General features: G+C 47.2%; 1 protein-coding gene across 19 annotated transcripts in view; it reads right to left on the bottom strand.

The window, feature by feature from the left end:
* The window catches only part of huwe1 (HECT, UBA and WWE domain containing E3 ubiquitin protein ligase 1), a 62723-nt gene that overhangs the window by 36391 nt on the left and 5714 nt on the right, over positions 1 to 20618 (bottom strand). For 13 of the 19 annotated variants that reach the window (XM_042096736.1, XM_042096752.1, XM_042096749.1 and 10 more), the window contains exons 8-42: positions 20392 to 20469; positions 20170 to 20217; positions 19910 to 20078; positions 17690 to 17790; positions 16075 to 16225; positions 15737 to 15864; positions 15344 to 15484; positions 15139 to 15244; positions 13616 to 13723; positions 13402 to 13503; positions 13124 to 13204; positions 12663 to 12769; positions 11522 to 11720; positions 11169 to 11260; positions 10766 to 11016; positions 10602 to 10659; positions 10196 to 10372; positions 9605 to 9850; positions 9195 to 9328; positions 8901 to 9013; positions 8370 to 8552; positions 7942 to 8158; positions 7503 to 7625; positions 7094 to 7331; positions 6584 to 6925; positions 6336 to 6458; positions 6086 to 6181; positions 5453 to 5722; positions 4998 to 5150; positions 4623 to 4750; positions 4390 to 4471; positions 4091 to 4267; positions 1560 to 1716; positions 892 to 1313; positions 332 to 527 (exon numbers count right to left, since the gene is read on the bottom strand). In XM_042096736.1, the coding sequence (XP_041952670.1) occupies positions 332 to 527; positions 892 to 1313; positions 1560 to 1716; positions 4091 to 4267; positions 4390 to 4471; positions 4623 to 4750; positions 4998 to 5150; positions 5453 to 5722; positions 6086 to 6181; positions 6336 to 6458; positions 6584 to 6925; positions 7094 to 7331; positions 7503 to 7625; positions 7942 to 8158; positions 8370 to 8552; positions 8901 to 9013; positions 9195 to 9328; positions 9605 to 9850; positions 10196 to 10372; positions 10602 to 10659; positions 10766 to 11016; positions 11169 to 11260; positions 11522 to 11720; positions 12663 to 12769; positions 13124 to 13204; positions 13402 to 13503; positions 13616 to 13723; positions 15139 to 15244; positions 15344 to 15484; positions 15737 to 15864; positions 16075 to 16225; positions 17690 to 17790; positions 19910 to 20078; positions 20170 to 20217; positions 20392 to 20469 (5497 nt within the window). The remainder of the gene's footprint in view (positions 1 to 331; positions 528 to 891; positions 1314 to 1559; positions 1717 to 4090; positions 4268 to 4389; positions 4472 to 4622; positions 4751 to 4997; positions 5151 to 5452; positions 5723 to 6085; positions 6182 to 6335; positions 6459 to 6583; positions 6926 to 7093; positions 7332 to 7502; positions 7626 to 7941; positions 8159 to 8369; positions 8553 to 8900; positions 9014 to 9194; positions 9329 to 9604; positions 9851 to 10195; positions 10373 to 10601; positions 10660 to 10765; positions 11017 to 11168; positions 11261 to 11521; positions 11721 to 12662; positions 12770 to 13123; positions 13205 to 13401; positions 13504 to 13615; positions 13724 to 15138; positions 15245 to 15343; positions 15485 to 15736; positions 15865 to 16074; positions 16226 to 17689; positions 17791 to 19909; positions 20079 to 20169; positions 20218 to 20391; positions 20470 to 20618) is intronic. The other 6 variants (XM_042096750.1, XM_042096754.1, XM_042096740.1 and 3 more) reach the window with 5 other exon arrangements.

Genomic DNA, 20618 nt, shown 5'->3' with positions numbered 1-20618 from the left:
AGCCATCAATGATTATAATGATCACAGGAGTATGAAGTATAAACATACCAAGAGGAACCATTCTACAAATGATATTGCACAACAACCTCTCCACTATGTGCATTCATAGCTTTGTCTCAGCTTTTACAATACCATATGTGATGGGATCTGGAAAAACCCTCACCAAGATTATGAAACCATCCTAGCAACACCCTGGATACAGTCCCCTATCCTGGATACCATCCTAGCAACATCCTGGATACCATCCTAGCAGCATTTTAAGTTGGTGGGTTTGTGATGGGTTTTCCCAGATCCCATCACATATTTGCATGTGTGATGCACGACCACTCACCTGTACCTGCACCCCTCGGGGCGGGCAGAGCGATGCGCACGCAGCTATTGGCCGTGTCTGTGAAGCACTCGGGGTTGCGGCAGGCGGCCGGTCCCAGCACCCGCAGGATGTAGTTGATCTCCCGCGAGCCTAGGCTGCCGGACACCACGCCTGAGGTGGTGCTCCCAGCCCCACTGGTCACAGCAGAACGCACCACCTGAGAGACAGACAGACAGATAGATAGCGCAAGGGGCAGACACAGTGAGCGACAACAGAGAAAAAGACAATGATGGCGAGACAGGTAAAAAAAGAGAATGATGGGACATATAACAAGAAAGAAAAGGGAAATTAATTGACGTCATACACTCATTCAAACACATAGACAAACTGGATATAGACCCTTTCAACAATAAAAACAAAAACAATGCCTGAACGTTCTATTTGGGCCCCAATCTACTTCCTCTGCATTAAGATAACATATGGAATGTTAAAAAGGAAGTCTTGTGGGGCCAACTATGATGCTGATAATGGAACTCTTGAAAGGGTCCATAAACAGCAGTACAGTGAATCGGTCAGGGCACCTTCTCCATGGTGTGTCGGAGAGTGGCCGGGTCCTCGATGATGTGTCGGAAGAGCAGCGTGACGAGCGGTGTGAAGCCGTTGAAGCCCGAGCTCTGGGTCAGGCCCAGGATCATGCGCGTACTCTTGAGCTCGGCGAACATCATGGCGTACTGGTGGGCGCGCGTCAGCCGCAGGCAGAGCCGCAGCGTGGCGTGCAGCGTGTCCGGGTCCACCGGCACGCTGATCATGCTCACGCAGGCGCGGATCAGCACCGTAGTCATCTCCTCCGTCAGGCCCTGCACCACGATGGCGCCAGTCTCGGACGCCGCCGGCGACGAGGAGTCCTGGGCGGCCACGGGCGTTGCGGAGGACGACGTAGACGATTCCTTCTGCTCCGTCTCCTCTTTGGGTGGGGCCATCTCCACGGCCGTGGACGCAGATTCTAAAAGATGCGAGTGAAATTTCAGATCCAGCCTCAGTGGTGGACAAATCATAAATTCGACACAAAACTCAATGCTCTGATGAACTAGGACATTTGGGGTTGGCTCTGCATTTGTGAACCCTAATGCAACTTACTAAGCATGAAAAACTGATAGGCTGGACAAAAATGTGCTTAGCCTTCATGACTTTGCTGGTGCTCACACTTGTTCTATCTATCTAGCCAAAGCTGTGGAGAGAGATGCTTTACCTGCATCAGCCTGGGCGTCCTCAGTCTTGGCACGCTCGCGCTCTCCCTCCTCCCTGTCCGCGTCAGTGGCGCTGCCAGCTTTGGAGGGCTTGGGGGCACGTGGCATTCTCTGCAAAGTCAGCATCACCGGCCGACGGTTCCCTGTCTCCTCGTTTACCTGCACAAACGCGCGCACACACACACGCACACACACACACACACCGTTGAGTTGATGGATGGTGAGCATGGAGAAAGCCAGAAGGACATAGAGGAAAATGTGATGTGATAGAGCTAAATGGTTAAGACTTTTATTTTCAATTACAAATAATAATAATAAAAAAAAAACTTTTCATGCATGCATTATTCAAAAGGTTACGCTGTCTGGACTGCCTATTCAAAATATGAAAGTCAATATAGCTGTGAAGGGTTGCCATACTCAATGCTTTGACATTTGAGTAACACTAAATTATGCATGGCTAGCGAAGGTAAATTCACTGTGACAAGAATGTGGCAGAATAACAACAACCATTGAAACAGGTGGACACTTAGTTTAGGTTTAGTTCAGGGTTGCGCAAATGGGATTTTACTGAGCAATAAACAATTTAAGATTCAAATACAATTCTCTTTCGCCCATCTAGACTAGGTTCAGTATTATGACTTATACACTCAACTCAACTTCTGAGTTTTAGACCCATAGTGCTGTGGTAAAGTAATAAATCAACTGCAGTGTTTCCTGACTGAATATCAAAAGGTAGCTATTTACAAATTACATGGGAATAAATGGACATTTCATTTCAAAAAATAAAAGAATACCTTTGATGCCTCTGACTAATTACTTACACTGAAGACATTTCTTAACTAAAGCTTAGACTCATAGGTTTTTCATAGGGATTTCTTTTTTAATTCTGGTTGCTAATCACAGCATTTTAACATAAGCTGTTTTTAGATAGAGATCGCGCAAAATTCACAGGGAGGAGACGTCTTTATGCCGCATTATCTGTCTAAAAAGGAGGTGGAAAATTGCCGCCCTGGAGTGAGATCACATGTTGAGGAGCCAGGAGGCAGGCCCAAATAGCAACTTAGGGTGTGAAGAGCAACGCATACCTGTGCATGATTTTCAAAACAATAGCTTTGACATGCATCAGTTTAGCTGGGGATTTTGCCATCAATAATTTTGCCCTCACCACTGTGACGTTGCTATTCCATGAAGACGAGTAAGATGTAGGGTATAATTAAGTTTTGTTAGCCATTCATGTAGTAGTGCTTTTCTAATGGATGCCAGAAACTACTTTCATACTATGACAGTTTGTAAGTGTTAAGCCTGCTACCATCGCGGGTTTTGGTATGCCAGGTCCATATAGGCTACAACAAAGTGTTTCTAGAGAGAATGTTGAATTTAGTCAGGCCTGTGTGATATCCTGGCCATATCCTACTACCTCTAACTAGCTCGTATTGAGAAGAAAGCATGACTGAAAGAACGATATACTAACTATGGATAATTGTGTATACTAGACCATAAAGTGGCGAGATGCACATTTAGGAGAGTTTTAATTGCAGGGGAGGGAGGGGGAGGGACTAGCGAGCTAGCTCTCTGTTTTGTTTGAACATCAACATACAACTTTTAAGTTCGCTAATGTCCAGCTCCTAGATGTTATGTGGCTAACGGTAGTTTACGCTGTGAAGTGTGCAGTTTTTTTGCGCCACTATAAGTTGGCATAGCCTATTAATGGGTGTTAAGGTATTAATATGTTGCTTGATATAAAACTACAAATCTTGAGCACAGTCCAGCATGGAATGTGAACCTGTAGTACTAACGCTTGGAATGCTGCAAGAGTATGAATACTTTAGAGCTATGTATCTGTTGTCAGATGTCATACATCCCATTCGTTTTAGCTTGTTAGTTTGGCTGTACACAATCCCAGTAACCATCGAAATGTGATGCATGTGTATTTGGGCTTAACAGCAAAGAACAGGCAGAAATGTGAGAGGTAACGCGATAATGTAAAATCTTGCTAAGATAGTCGACAGTTCATGCTTTGTTTTATCGCTGGATTTTAGGATATATAGCACCCGATTTCATTCCGACCTACAGTCAAATATAGCAGGCGTTAAATGACTGGATTTAAAAATTGTCGTAATGTGCTGTCGCTGCTATTGCTGCTGTTGATCAGTCAAAAATAAAGAAAAAGATTTTAAATCTCCTGGTGGTGGGTAAGACATATGTAGCCCGCCCAAATTCCTCCATTCCGCCATGATGCTTTTACACTGGTGACGGAACCAAATGTTTCGCCTCTGTGACTACACTCCTTGGTGGTAAAATTGGCGGGCCATGTCGACCCTCGTTCCACCTCGGTGTATCTAAAATCGGCAGGTGTTCCGCCATAAAGGCCATATATATCGCAGCAAATCAGGCAGTGTAAAAACTTCTATAGTTTAAGAGGGACAGGACTTAGGAAAAAGGCTGCTAAAGAAAGGCCCATCTTCTGTTACCACATGCATTATGTGAGTAAGTAACCCTGCGAGTAAGACCAGGGTGGAACCATCAGCCATACCTGCACCATGGTGTTGAACTGCACGGTGTATCGGCGCCGGCCGGCGGTGAAGCGCACGCTGGTCTCCCCGGCGCGCCAGGCCGAGTCGATGGTGCTGTTGTTGCTCGCGCTGTAGCTGCACCAACGGCCTGAGCGGTCATCAAACCAGCGCCAGTTGTTGCCATTGGGCTGCAAATACTGGACATGGGGGAACAGACAAACAACTTACACCACAGGCTTCAAACCGATCCGTTAAATTAAAGATCCATGGATTAATTGCCATAGTGTAATAATTTCTGCACTGTGGCGAGACTACCCACCTTGTTCATTTGAGCTCTCCGTTTAGAGGAGACTGCCATTTTCTCATAGAAGTCAATGAGCAGGAGCACGGGGGTGATCCACCTACACACACACACAGAACAGCAGAAGGTCAACTCCACCACTAATGTGAAAGTGACTGAACGGTACATGATGTGGTAGTGGGAGCACGTGCTGTGACAGAGGGAGTAATCGGAGGCTGAGCGCACTGCTCAGGTGTGTGCGTCTGACTCACTTCGGAGTCTGGATGTCCTTCTGCTCTTTGGCCGCCTGCAGGCAGGGCTGCACCACCTCCAGCAGCTTAATGAGCACAGCCAGCACCCCACTGTTCTCTACCACCCGCGCACATGACAGCTTCAGCTCCTGCGCACACACACACAGAGAAAAGGCCAAATTAGAGGGCTGTATTGTTTGCACATCAGTATGAGGAGAATGCTATACGTTATAAAACAGTTGTGCTGTTTGGGGGTGAATGTAATACTGTTGTAAAACATCAACAATCAGCAGGCTTTACTATACGTGTGTTTTCTGAGAGCATGGTAAGTGATATCTACACAGTGAGCATAGGGCCACAGATAATGCTTTCGCTGCACAGCAGATTGTTTCTCACCTCAAAGAGCAGTGTGAGCAGAAGGATGCGCGTGGCCAGGTTGGAGGCCTGAGGCAGGGTAGCCATCTGCCGGGTCCACTCGGACACGGTCTTTGTGTCGCTGGTGGTGAGCGGCACTGCAGCCTTGATCAGAACATCAGCAGCCTCCCACACCTGTCAACACACACACACACACAAAAAAAAGTCAATTGGGCAGCTCATTCTCCACAATTTGAAGAAGTATGTCTTTCTTGTGCAGTCTTATTTAAAAGATGTACAAACCAGCCATTCCAATTTACCACAGGCAAACATCTCTTTTCTGCAAGATTACACTTTAACTGAAGCTACTTTACAGCTGGAGGAACAGTGAGGAACAGATGGACATATTCTGGCCTCAGCCTCGCTACATTTCTCCAACCTCCAAATCTACGGCGTGGGATGTGGTGTGGTGTAGCACACAGCCAGGGGTCACTGACCTGGTTGACGACCTGCCGGAGGATGAGGTCACGGTACTCGGGGCCGCTGCGCTTGATGGCGGTCATGAGCAGGTCGCACAGGCGGTACACGGTGTCGGGCAGCTCGTCCAGCAGGTGGAAGCAGCCAGGCAGCATGGTGTCGGTGAAGGCGTGCAGCTCGGTGCTGTCGATGGGCTCAGCCTCCAGAATGCGCTCCAGGCAGCGCGCCTCCTCTTCCTCGGCCCGCTCCCGCGCCCTGCGCTCTTCCTCTTCGCGCCGACGCGCCGCCTCCTGCAGGAGAGATGGAGGGAAAGAGACAGAACAGATGGAGGGGAAAAAACAGAGGTGGAGAATTTAGGCTTGTACTGCTCGATCCACTCAGAATGTACTGATAAAATAGTGACATAACCCAAAACATGATAGTTGCATGATGCACTTTTATGCAAGTATGACCAGGAACACAATATGATGCAATGGGTGATGTGAATATGGGACAAGTGATGTTTAATAGCAAAAATAAAAAGAATGAAAAAAAAATAAAAACGAAAAACCCTGGGCTAAAAATAGCAAGCTGTTAAAGCATGTCAGCTGTTACGTATGCGTGTGCGTGTATGCGTGCAAGCGCTTGTGTGTGAGAGAGGAATGAGTGCCCACCTCGGGGGAGTCAGAGCGCTGATCCATGCTGACCTCCTGTCCCAGAGACATGGCTATGGCTCTCATCATCTGATCCTCTTCAGACATGGCAAACTCCTATGAAAACACGGCACACAGTAACTACACTGTACAGGCCATGAGGGAGACTATGTGCGTGCGTGTACTCCATGGGTGTTGTCCAAGCGTGTGCTTGAGAGCGTGCAGGTGTGAGTGTGTGTGTGTGTGTGTGTGTGTGCGTGAGTGCTCTTACCCTGACTGCTGCGCTGAGCAGGGGTGGGGGGTGAGTGAGGAGGTACTCAGTGGCCTGCTCCATGGTGCTGGTGTTGAGCAGGGCCTCCATGGCGTGCTCTCTGGAGAAGCCCATGTCCATCAGCTATACCGCACCAGGGAGAGAAGAAATATGAAATATTAAAAAAATAACATTAAAAAGGTAAAAAGGTGAGAGGCCATTCTATTCCAGGGGAAAGAGGCAATCGTGCAAAAACTGCAATATTTTACCTGTGTGAGCTGAGCTTGGTTGACCTGCGGTTCTCTCCGCGGTGTGGAGCTGTTGGCCTCGTCTGCCGCTCCTGGAGCCGGCGCGGTGGTGGCTGTGGGGGCACCCCCCTCTACGGTGGGCCCTCCGGCGGCCGGGGCTGCAGTGCCGGCCGTCCCGGCGGCGGAGCTGGTCTCCTCTTCGGGGCGCACGGTGCCCTCGCGTTCCTTGGCCAGCCGCTCCTGGATGACTGGCTCGCCGCGCAGGATGTGACACAGGATGGCCAGCATGGACTCGGCCATGCGGCCGCCGTACACCTTCAGCGGCTTGCGGTTCCACAGGCTACGGATGCAGCTGAAGGCCGCCTACGAGAAAGAAAAAACACCAAACGACATTTAAAAAAAAAAACAAAGCAACAGAAAAACAAAACAAAGCATTCATCTTATCTGAACCATTCTCGGTCAGAGGATCACACAACGACAGCACTGCGAGCATCTGATGACAGACCGCTGTTCAGGCAGTGACCAACTCACCTTTTGGGTGACAATGAGGAAGCGCAGGGCGCTGAACTGGGGCGCGGTAGCAGTGGCTCCGGGCACCTTGGCGGGCAAGGAGTGGGGAGAGTCCAGCACGGTGCTGGGGTTCACCATCTTCTCCACCAACATGAGCCAGGCGTCCAGGAACTCTCCCGTGCCGTCAGGCAGGTCAGTGTGCTCCAGCCCCTCAGACACAGGCACCTTCCCTCCCATGGACAGGGCCCAGTTAAACGTCCTGTAGGTCAGGGGAGAGACACACACACACACACACACACACACACACATTACCCTCAGCTAACACTACTGATCTACCACCATTTCGATTTGCCTGCAGGGGTAGTTTGTTTCTAACAGGGTTTAAGGGGTGTAGGGGTTAAGAGGAAGTATCGTGTTCCACTGCACTCACTCGAACAGGGCATCATGGCCGCCAGAGCAGAAGAACTTCTGCAGCATGAGGTGATATGGGTACTTCCTCTCATCAAACAACATCGGGGACGTGAAGCCCACAGAGCAGATAAAGAACGTCAGCCTACGGAGGGAGGGAGAGACAATGTCAGAGGCAAATAGTGTCTGACGAGGATACTTGTGTTATATGTCTATTTGTACCAATTGCACATTTTATGACTATACTTTTGTTGTGGGTTATAAGACACCTGTGCTTAATTACAATTAGAAATGTAATGTTGCATCCATACTGTAGTCATCAGTATTGTGAATATGCTTGTTGGAGGACCTTAAATGAACTCTAAGAGATGCTGACTTGGGGAAGCCACTGGAGCCGAAAGCTAAAGCCAGAACAGGAGCTCCAAGTGGCCAGGGGAAATGAGAGGAGGACGCCGCCGTACCTGAAGCGTGGCGTGGGCGTGTAGGGTGGCGGCTGCCAGCTCAGGCCCTTGGTGAGAAGCTTGGTGAGGGAGGATGCGGTGGCACGGGCGGCGGGGGTGGGGGCTGTGCCCGTGCTGGTGGTGTGGTGCGAGCGGCGCTGGCGCACGGGCGAGCCCACGCACAGCTTGACCAACAGCCCGAAGAGCTCGGCCAGAGCACGGCCTAGCCGCGAGGAAGCTGCAGGAACAGCAAAGAAATTCACACCCAGGGCCAGAAAGGGCAGGGCTGGGCTCAACTTGAGCAACCACTATAATCCATTTATCTGAAATAATCTAGTGCTAAAATAAACATGCTGGGAAGTCAAAATACAAATATCATTCCAGTCCTGCTAGCAAAACAGTAATCTGACTCTCATAAGCTTCAATGCTAGAGGTATGCTGCCACTGACCTGAGAGCAAAGGTTTGATCTGCTTGATACGTGTGGCCATGGCTGGGGTGAGTTTGGACTTGGCCTTGGGGTCAGTCGCAGTGGGCTCATCTGTCTCCATGGGGGCCAGGGTGTCTCCGTCTAGACCCATACCCTCCAGCAGGCCTTGGGCTGAGGGGTCCACTCCCAGTGCATCTGCCTCTGCTGGAGCAAACATCACCCAGTTTTATGAACTGTTCCTCCAACACATCACACATTACTTTAGACCGGTTATCTTTCACAACTAAATTTATACATTTGCAATTTTGGTAATATGCTCTTAAAATGCCACTGTGTCTATACTCTAACATTCGTGAGGTAACAATGTGCTTTTATGATTGCATTTTGGACCTTGTCACTACTGAGATGGAGGCACTCTCTCCAAGCCGCTATGCTGGACGTCTTGCATAATTAATCAGTGACACCAGTAGGAGTGCATGAAGAGATGGCAGTGCTTCCACTCTCCTAATTAGCGCTCAATTAAGAGCATGACTCCGGTCTGGATCTCCTTACCGGTTCTCCTGCTAGAGGATGCAGCGCTGCTGCTGCTGCTGCCTGATGGCTTCTCCTCCTTGGGGACCAGTTTCTGCATGTCAGCCTGGCCGAACTCACAACCAGGGGGCAGGCTACAGGGGGGTGGGTAGAAAGGGAAAAAAAAAGGGTGGAAGAAAAGAAAGAGATATACAGACGGAGAATGGAATGGATTAGCACCACTGGTAGGGGGCGAGAGGTTAAACACAAGGCTGATTGTGTGGCGTCGGGTGGGCTATATATAGGCGTGGCGGTGAGAGGCGAGCGCTCGCTGACCTGTTGGGTGTGCAGAGGGACAGCAGCACGGTGCTCTCCCACACCAGCGAGCAGTACAGCTGACTCAGTTTGTTCAGCACACTCAGGCCAAGCTGGGAGCCCCACTGATTCACCGAGATGGCCCTGATCTCGCTCTGAGAGAGAGAGAGAGAGAGAGAGAGAGAGAGAGAGAGAGAGAGAGAGAGAGAGAGAGAGAGAGAGAGAGAGAGAGAGAGAGAGAGGAGGATAGAGTGAGTGAGAGAGACAGAAAGGAATGCACATCAGCATTCTTCGCAGTGCTTCTGCCTACATATCCAAACACAGCACAAAGTCAGGACAGAACGGTACCGATTCATATACGCCGCATCTGACCACATTCCTTGCAAGCTTTTCTGTACAATTAACCCCTCTGGTCCCCTGCCATGACTCACCTGTCCAACTCGACAGGTGTGGACAAACATGAGGATGTAGGCGTGGGCGGCGGTGAGCGCGTGCAGGAGCGGCGTGGCGCGGGCCGAGAGCGTGGCGTCGGTGACGTGGCCGGCGTTGGCCAGCTCGCGCAGCAGCACCGAGCCACCTGGCACCTCGATGGGCCGGTGCAACGGCTCCAGCGCCGTCAGGATGCTGTCCAGCTGGCACAGGCCCTCCTGCAGCACCTTGGGCTCATGGGACAGAGTCTGCGGAGAAAAGGGGGATGGGTCAGTTCCACACAGGCCAGACAGCTAAGACGAGGAGGATGCAGAAAAGTGAAAACTTGGCCCCACATAATCACTGTTTGTTGCGCATAACTGTTCAAACATTATCAGTGAGCCTGAGTTGACTATTGCAGTTGGCTGAAACACTGCTAGTCCAGTATCTCAGCTACAGCTCCATCTGTGACTCATTTGTCTGGCACTTAATCAGTGGAAATGGCAAATATAGAGCTAACAGCCCTGACATGGTCCAGTAATGATTTGTCCTTTCCTGACTCTCTAAGTAAACAGTGATTGTGCACTTTCCCAAGACCATTAAGGTGGACTCACAAGTATGGACTTGCAGACTCCCGCCACGGCCTGACACGCAGGGGAAGTGGGGAAGTCGATCGGTAGGTTCGGCAGGCCAAGGATTGAGACCAGGGGCAGCAGGCCCTTCTGGTTCACAAACTCCTGGCAGTGGTCATCGGTTGTGTTGTTGCTAAGGATGGACTCTACAAACTTCATCTGAAGAACAGAGAAAAAAAAGACGAGAGAGAGAGAGAGAGAGAGAGAGAGAGAGAGAGAGAGAGAGAGAGAGAGAGAGAGAGAGAGAGAGAGAGAGAGAGAGAGAGAGAGAGAGAGAGAGAGAGAGAGAGAGAGAGAGTGTTAACCCTGGGGTATATGCTTTTTGGAGGTGTTTCCATTTGCCATGTATGGAGAATCAATATGTCAGGAGCGTTGGCTGGACACTCACCACATTCAGAATATAATCCATGAGGGGAATGGGGATTCTCTCCTCAGTACCAACCACTCTGTGAAAGCAACACACAAACACATGGTCAACACTTTCCACATTAACAGGAAGGGGGGACACAATTATCCCATTCCACCACTGACTCTACTCCACCGGTGACATACAAAGGGCTCCTGTTCACACAAACGCCACGAGACGGAATGTGAACTAACTGTCTGTTGCTCTCCGGCTCCCCCTGCTGCTGGCTGAAGGTGTGGAGGGCCTCCTCCTCTTCCTCGTCCTCGCTGGAGGCCTCCTCGGCCGCATGGTTGGAGCGCGTGGAGGCCACCACCACCGTGCCGTCCGCCTTCTGGATGGACGGCTTCTGGCAGATGTACTCAGGGGCTCGGCCCAGGTTACAAATCTCCTCCAGCAACTGTGAGAGAGAGAGAGAGAGAGAGAGAGAGAGAGAGAGAGAGAGAGAGAGAGAGAGAGAGAGCAGAGGTCGTTAGCATCGACGCTAAACTAACCACCGTGGTTGTTCTTGAGCTGGTCCGATGGTCATGTTGGGCTCTTGACTGAGCGCACCTTAATTATGGCTGTTGTGGCGTCGGTCTTCAGAGTGGGTTGGTGTCTCATCAGCTCGTCCACTGCACTGCCCAGGTTGGAAGCAGTGTCTCCTGAAACATACAGGTGCACATGCACACACTTTACTACCAGCTAACACAGTATAATCCATGTTCTCTAACTGAAGTAAGCTCAAAAGCAAGACACAATGATTGTGGATGCGTGTGTGTGTATGAATGAACGAATAAATGAATGTGTCAAGTGAGCACAAGTAAAAGTGCTTAAGCCTGTGTGTGTGTGTGTGTGTGTGTGTGTGTGTGTGTGTGTGTGTGTATGTATAAGTGCACTCTGGCTGAACCCCTGCTGCTGCTCACCCAGTGGGTCGGAGCTGCGTCTGCGGCGCATGGCGGGCAGGTAGTCAGGGGACAGCAGCACCTTGAAGAGGCGCTCGAAGGGCTGGCACTGCACAAACGAGTGCAGGCCGCGGGCGTTGAGGCACAGGGCGCTGAAGACGTTGGGCAGGGAGCCCAGCACCTCCCTGGTGGCAGGGACCTGCAGAGAGAGAGAGAGAGTCTGAGAAAGAGAAACCAAAAAAAGCGCGGAGGGAAATAAAAATAAAGAGTGGAAGAAGAGGGGAGGGAGGCAGAAGAGAGAACGAGTGAGAGACAGAGTGCTGGGGGGGGGAGGGGGGGGGGGGGGTGTGAGCGACTGAGCAACTCAGGGAATGGCGGGGGAGGAGGTGGAGGAGGAACCTGGCGGAGGAGAACTGCGTCCGTCCGCATGGAACCTCCGGGAGATGAACAACAGGAGCCCGCGAGAATAACACAGTCGCAGACAGATAGACAGGCACGAACACACAGGAGACAGAAATGAAGCGAGATGAAAGGATGGAAAGACTAAGAGACAATTCGCTCGAGAAAGACGCAGACCAAGAGTGACAGAGCACAAGCCATCCCTTTAGAACACTGCCACTACAATAGAGGGAAGATATAGCCAATCCATTCCTATCGGTTCACAGTCTGCCAAGCTGTGACATTTAAAACAAGCCAACCACTGGGTACAGTAAATAGGAGAGTGGTCAAAGAGAAAGATGGTGGAAACGATAGCGCAGTCAATTTATCAAACTCTTTGTGCAGCCAGACCAAATTGAGCCACAACACATCAAGGCATCAATTTATCCTCTCCAATGGCTAAAATATGTTTTCAAGTGTATAAGAGCAATTGGCAGACCAGTCCAACAAAAACATGCTGCCCAGGACTGGAAACAGTTCCAGAGTTTTTTATGGAACTCGTTCTGTCCACAATCACATTTATGCAGGGATAGTTGTCGGCCACACAAAGAAATAGAGATATTCCTTTTCCTCCAGGCTTTGGCCACCTGCCCAAAAGACCATGATGTGGGATTCCCTGCACATCACTGCTGCAGGTGAAAATAAAAGAAAAAAGGAGCACAGATCTACAGATACACTAGAGAGAGGGAGAGGAGGGGGGGTGACTGAGAAGGCGCAGACTCACGTCTTTGATGAGCAGCGCGTGCAGCATGACATCAGTGAGGCCATTGTCCTGTAGAGAGGAAAGCAGAGAGGGCTCCTGGAACACAAACACTGTCACCACCTCCGTAGCTGCGAGAGAGAGAAAAAAATAGAGCGAGAGAGAGAGAGAGAGAGAGCGAGAGAGAGAGAGCGAGAGAGAGAGAGTCAGTTAGCAAGGGGAGGTCACCACAGAGAGAGAATGAGGGGGAGAAAAACTGCAAGACACTTGGCAACAAATGTGCACCAGTGTAGCACAGGCCCATACAAGGAAGCTGTGCTTTCTAATAGCACAAGTAACACAGCACTGCTCTCTGGTGAGTAAAGACAAAACCTAGAAAAGACAAAACCTAGAGTTACCATAACAGGTTCCACCACTGAGAGGATGATCAAATTTAACTCTACGGTGACGTATGTGTGTGTGTGTGAGAGAGAGAGTAGACTCACCGAGGAGGAAGAGTGAGGGCCCGTAATACTCGGCATTACTGATGATGTGCTTGAGTGAGGTAGGCAAGGACCCATCCATTACTGTGAGCAGGACAAGAGAGACAGAGAGAGAGAGCAGAGTCAGCAGAACACACCCATCAGTATGCAGTACCACCGGGACATACACAGTCTGTTATTGCCTACACCATACTTAACTGGGCCATTAGCCACTAGCAGCCAACTTGTTAATAAGATAAGGGAATGTGCATTCAGAACAGCGCAGCGTTGCTGAGGCTCACCATGACGGATGCCATCCGAGAAGGCTGGGTCCTGAATGGCTTTCTTTAGGAAATTCAACATGGACTTCAACAGAGCTGCCCTCTGTGGGATGCACTGGACACCTACGAGGAAAGCACACCATGTTAGACCGCAAGTCCACTGAATCTCGACACAAGCTGTGATTCTTACTGCGAATGTGTGCCTTTTGCACTGAATTCTGGGTAGTGTAGTTACCTGCTCTAGGTGTAGAGGCCGTGCTGCTCTGTGCTCGAGTGTCTGAGTCGGTTTTGGTGCCGGCAGACGTGGAAGGCCCAGGGCTGCTCTCCATGAAAACCTCAGACACTAAAATTAAAAACAACATCAGTATCTGCATTGGCGTAATAACACAGGTAGCATGCATAGGACACAAATGGCCCCAGCGAAACTGCCAACTGCTGGGATAAACATAGACACCATCTTGGAAGGCACTCTCTCTGAAGGAAGTTTTAATAGGAGTTTTTGCACAGGAGGGACTTTGGAGTTCCTAGAACTTTCTGAGAAACTACCCTTTTTTCACGCATTTGCACTACTTGGAACTGGGGGCGTTCCAACTTTGGACTATGGTCTTTTCCCTGAACATAGGAACTATGACTGACGTACTTACATGTTGATTGGTCAAACACAATAGCCAACTTAGCCAAGGCAGCAAAAGTAACATTTTTCTTTAAACTCTGTGTAAAAACCATCCAATTTCTGTGTATATTTGTTTAACACAAAAATTGCAGATAGAAGCTGCCAAGGCTGACTACTGCAACACAATAAATGCCTTCTGGGCAGATGCCTTCTGGGCAGATAAGAACACGGATGAAAACAGCAATGCTGATCCCACCCCCCAAATGCCCAATGCTACCATGATTTTCTAATCAGTCAACAAATTTCAGTAATCTAAATAGGAATGCCATATGTTTCATTAATATATGCTCATGTAATAAATAGGCTGCAATCCTTAAGTCAGTATGACAGTAATCTACCTGCGAAGCCTTCACGGACATCACCAGGACAGACAAGAGTATTTTCCACTGGGGTAAAGTAGCTAGTGTACACTAGCTGCAGCTTATTTTATCATGTTATCAGTCAATAACTTTACCATGTTATCTGTCAATAACTTTAGTAGCCTAAGTAACTATGCTGTCTGATTCATTAATATAGGATGCTACCCTGATGTTAATGCTATCTGCCAATAAACAATTAAAAAGAAAAAGATTTTTTTTTAAAAACTGCTGATTTATTTACTGTCATCACCTGGATAGTGGGCCACATTTTTGCACCGTAATAGGATAGGCTATGCTCAACAATCAACCATCACAATCTTCCACTGAAACACTGTTCATCTCATGAGAAAATGGTAAATATGAGCTAGTATGGCATAGAGATTGTAGGCAGGTTTAATAAAAGTCAAAGAAATATTTGGCAGACATGGCAATGTTTTTGTAGGCTAAATAAAGATATGACCCTCTTAATAACATGCCCATTTCTCACTTTTTAAAAATATAAGGGAAAGCCAAATAAATTCTTGTACAATTTTTTGGTCCAATGTCATGAGTGCTCCACTAAAACATTCCTTAGATAACCTCAGCGTTCCTACTAACGGTGTGAGTGCAAACTGAAAAACAGCCCTAATAACTTAGTTCTAGGGGTAGCCTCTCCAGTCAGTAGTTAATGGAACGGAGTTCTTAGAACTTTTTAGTCTGAAAACGCCTAATAGGGAAAGTACTGACTGTCCATGTCTGTGTCCATGTCCTCTGTGTCCGCTGTCGTGCTGGGCCTCTGGATCTTTGGCTTGATGACAAATGGGCACTCCTTTCTGGACAGGTCCACCTCATGCTGCAGACACACACACACACACACACACAGTAAGATATGACACTATGCATCAGAAAGAGAACAGGGGTTTAGCAAGTCTGTAAGGACCCACAGGCCTACCTCTAGTCTGCAGATGAATATGGAAAGGCCGCTGTGAGACTGAAAGGCAGCCATGTCCAGGTTGGTGATAAGGTCCACAACACGCACTGCTCGCGTCACAAAGGTAATCTGGTCCTGTTCGTCCCCCAGGAACTTGATCACCTGTGAGGTATACATAGACCACAGGTGAGCCGTAGGAAAACTAGAACCCCAGTCTTTCACAAGACAAGGGGGCCCCCTCTTCATTGGGCTATGCTGTCCATCCAGGGCAAAGACTGCAAGCTAACGAACAGCGGAGCAGAGACGACTGTCTGCATCACTCTGCTCATTAGCACAGGAAGCCAGGCAGACAGGAAGTCAAAGAGGCCGACTGTGAACAGAGCAGAGCAGGGCGGGGGGGGTGGGGGAATTCACCTTGAGCAGGGCCTCCATCATGCCACAGGAGACCAGCGCTTCCCCACCGGCGTCGTAGCTAGCCAGGTGGTATAGGAATGAGAAGAGTGCCGTGGCAAACTGGTGTGGGTACGGCTCCATGAGAGGATCTGGAAAGTGCACCAATACAAGGGTTAAAACACACCACACCAGACACACACACAGTGCTGTACATGTAGGTAACAAATATAAAACATGCAAAATGAACTGAATCGCTCATCCACAGCATATAGCTGCCATTAAAGAGTTCAGAATACTTTCTCAAACGTGCAAAAAAATGAGAGGCTCCAATGGCTGTATGGAATCATCCATCTGCTTACCGATCATGGCCTGTATGCAGTTGCGCACAAGCACTGGCAGAAAGCCGTGGTAAGAGGCTGTGCCGGTGCAGTCGATGATATTAGAAAGCTTTGGCGTCCGCTCCAGATGAACTATAGACGTCAAAGTGCGTAGAGAGGCAGCCTTGATGTCCTGACATAAAACAGGGCATAAGAGTAAGTGCCAGTGTACCACCTATGGCCAAGGGTGTAACAGCACAATAATGACAACCAATGTCCCATCATTCCTAACCTTGAGGTCAAATTAGATGGGTGGTTATGGGTTAAGACTAGGGTTGCAAAATTCCGGGAATTTTCAAAGTTGGAAACTTTCCATGGGAATTAACAGGAATAAATGGGAATAAACTGGGATTTTTTAATATGGCAAGTTAGTCTATAACAGGGAACTTAAATGTAGTGGACAAAACCCCATCTTGCAGCATAATATTAGTGAAAACAACCTGATTTAATGCAATTTCAGTCAAATTTCTACCCTGCACATATGTCAATCACATGCACACAGCAATCGGCATAGGCTGCTAGACAAAGGAAATCTATGGTGTGTTCATATGCATGGGGGAAAAATGTTCCAACCAATTGGATTTTGTTGTTGAGTGGTGTAGTGTAGTGTAGTGTAGTGTAGTGTAGTGTAGTGTAGTGTATCTTGGGCAGTTCAGTGTTGCTAGTTTAGCACACTAGTAAACCATAGGCAGAGAATGGGATTCCCGCTAGCATGCTAGCTAGCTTTGTATGCTAAGCTAAGCAAAAATCCGAACATACAAATCATATTGCTTATTACGAAACAAAATGTTTGTATATGAAACAGTTTGTATGAATTACCCAAAATTCCATGTTAATTTCCGTAAATTCCCATTATTCCCTTTAATTCCATGAAAGTTTCCGATTTGGAATATTTCCAAAATTCCCCAGTTTAACTTCCCATGGTAAGTTTCCGGAAAGTTTCTGCGCCCCTTTGCAACCCTAGTTAAGACTATGGATTGTACTAAGCTACTAGCCGGGAAATATCCTCCAGGGTTAGCAGCTAAAAATAACAATGCACAGAGCTTTAAAGGTAACAGCTGCAAAATTTCCCAACATTTTTTGGCAGGTGACCCTATTTTAATGTCACAAAAGGTTGGCGACGCCACTCACTGACAACATGTTGAGAGGGAATCTCATCTCTACTGTAACATCCAGTTGAGAACGGTATGTGTCACAGCAAGCTAATTCATTTGTTTGACTAACTCGCCTGGTTGTTTTGCATTATTACCCATGATGATCCCATGGAGGATTTCTAAGTTTATTTTTACATAGCTAGATTGTAATGAAGGATCCAATTAGTTACTGAACTTGGAGGTTTTCATATTTTTTTATGTAATGTATATGTTGTCGATTGTAAGATACCCAATATCTAAGCTGACCCAATTTGAATTTCAGGCGACCCCACATGGGGTCCCGACCCCAAGGTTAGGAAACAATGCCCAAAGGCTACAGAATGATAGGATAGATGTGTTTATCTTTTTAGGATTCGACCATCCACCTTGTGGAGTAAGTGCAACAAAAACATCCTGTAGGTTAAAATCAAAGAAGCAGAAGAGAAACACAAGATGTAGCTCACCACTAGCTGTTTGTCTGTGATCTGCAGTACATCCACTAGTTCCTCTATCAAGCCGTTGTAGAGGATACTGTTGGCAGATTCTTGGAGGGCATTAGAGTACACTGCAAAAATAACATTGAGGGTAAAAGAAAAATGCACCTCCAGGGTATATACAGAAATTCTTAAGTTAAATGTAATACCTTTTAATACCTTCACAATATTGTTTAATACCAACACGACTTTGAGCTGCAACTAGCTACAACCTTTCGAAATTCAGTGTTGGGGGTAATTAATTATAAAGTAACAGATTACTGTCATTTTTGTTACTTAACTTTCTGAGTAAGAAAGTGTAGCAATGCTTACAATTCAAATCAAGTATCTATTATTACAGTTACTGGATACTTTGTTCATTTTTTGCTTCAATAAAAACACTGGCCTATACACAATTATTTGTTATTTAATCCTAACCCAAGACAAAAAAAGTTATTTCATTGTTATGTGTAGGAAGAGCACACACCACTTCTCCAGCACTACACTCTTTCACCATCATTCTATCTCAATCAAGACAAAATGACAAATGAAAATCAGAAAAGGTATACTGGACTTTCTTCTAAAAAGGCCCACGACCATACGCAGCACACACACACACACACACACACACACACACACACCCTTGCTGTCTCATAATTTGCCAGTCAAGGGATCACATTCAAAAATAGGCTGTCACATTTTACAAAAATACTAATTATTAATTGGGTGCTGCTGGAGAATGTGGGCCCCGTGTGATAAAATACTTTTGGGCCTGCATGCTCCCTGTGACAAAAAAATTGAAAAATAACCCCTTAAATGGTGACTTCTGGGGAATTTTGTGGAAACTAATTGACAAATTGACTTACAATATATTATATTATAATATATTGATAGCATATTACAATACAGCCTATACAAACCTACACAGGTTCTTATATTCAACTAATTTTAAGCAAGCCTATTGGGACTTTGATCTCATCACATACTACATCAAGGGAGTAACCCTATAGCTCCTGAGCAAGCTTTGAATAATGTAAAGGTAACACCTGTTAAACTAACCTTAACATGACATTTACTGAGGGTAGAAAATGTTAAATCTTATAGCCTAAACCTTATCTTATAGCCTAAACAAAACAACACTGTCAGGCCTATATTTAACCTCTATTCTGTAGTCAAAGCAGGGGTAGCTCATTGCAAATAACCCCTTAGAACATGTGCATATGTTTACATGTTTGTTTGAATGAAAAGGCCTTCTGCCTTTATGGAGACTTTTAATTAGAAAATAGGTTATTGTGATACTGTATGTAGGCTAGGCCTAGTTTAGGCTATGTCTGCTGCTCTTACAGCCTGTATCATTGAAAACGCGATGGCGCAAATGATTACTTTTTTGGATGACAATGACAGCTGGTAGCGTAGACATACTGATAGCTTCAATGACGCATATTTATGTGGAGACAGTAGCCCTAAGTGGCCGATGAGCCAGGAAGTCGACTCTTCCACCTCTGATTACGTCCGCCCTTTCTTGTTTGCTGGCTAGTAGACTCCAGAGCGGTAGAAAAACGGCTCTGGTAGACTTCATATGTGACCTGACGGCATTCACTCCCATCCAGGGGCATTTATTGTCTTTTTACAGACGTGGCAATAAGCCTCTTGGCTGTTGCCAACTAGCCTAAGCCAGTCTTTGAATCTCGAGTCCTCTAACCAAATGTCCGAAAAAATTAAATTTCCCATAACATCGTCAATGGTAGCGAACTTTTGGCAACAAGTTTAGACAGTAAGCCAGCCGTATATCCAGTTTGAGCGGGCGCTAAAAGTTTTACCGCAAACGCACACTGACATATCGCTCAGGTCCTACTCGCACATATAATTAATATAATATAAATAAATTCACGCGAATTTTAGGAGGTAGGCCTGCACTTGACACAAATGGAAAACATCATAGTTAGTGGATCGAAAATGTAATACCTCATCAGATGACGTTTATTACTTTTTAATACTTTTAAATGGCCTTAAATGGCTAATTTCATTTACTACCTTTTAATACTTTTTACAACCCCGCGGACACCCTGAGCACACATTCATTGGGGAGGTTTGTTCATGGATTGATGGAAACAAACAAGACCTTTATTTTTGGGTCAGGACGTAGTGGGTCCCTGTTGACACATTGACACACAAACACACGCTCTGTCTCTCTCCCTCCCTGACACTCACCGAGGATGGAGATGGCGTGTAGTCTGGCCTGGACAGCCTGCAGCCGCTTCTTGTGGTTGGAGAAGCCGTGGGCCAGGCGAATGTGTGTGAAGAGCAGAGTCTGCTTGTCCTTTGGGATGTTGTACATGACCGTCAGCGACTCCATAATCTCAGACGGGCTCTCCGAGATCTGGCCACGAGAGTAAGCATAAATTAACGTCCAAAACAATGCCTCTGCAAACCTGCAATACTAATGCACTTATTCTAAAAACAGGGCTTACCTTATCCAGTTGTTCAATATGAATGTAGTGTAACGTGTTACTGCTCGACTGTAACAGACAGACAGAACTGCGTTAAAAAATATATTTTTTGATATATCTTTAGGACGTCAATAAAAAATTAATTCTAAAAACTACACCAACAAGTTAAAATAATTTCTGGTCTTCTCTTGACTTAATTCTCAGACTGGGAGGTATCAGTTTAATAGAGAAGGATGACCATACCTTCCGCTCCACTTTGACCTCAGCGCTGGGCTCAGCATAGAACTCAAAGTGCAGAGTCGTGGCACTAGGGGGGTACTTCTGCTCACGGACAACACAAGCGGGGGGGGGGGGATGAAAGAAAGAAAAGAAAGAAAGAAAAAAAGCACAAGAGACAGCAGAGGATGCAAAGAAATTAGATCAATGAAGACCGCAGCAATAAATGTCCCGCAGCACTACAGCACTATTTG

This window comes from Alosa sapidissima, chromosome 7, assembly GCF_018492685.1.
Source record: "Alosa sapidissima isolate fAloSap1 chromosome 7, fAloSap1.pri, whole genome shotgun sequence".
Classification (NCBI taxonomy): domain Eukaryota; kingdom Metazoa; phylum Chordata; class Actinopteri; order Clupeiformes; family Clupeidae; genus Alosa; species Alosa sapidissima.
This window is presented reverse-complemented; position numbering and strand designations above follow the sequence as displayed.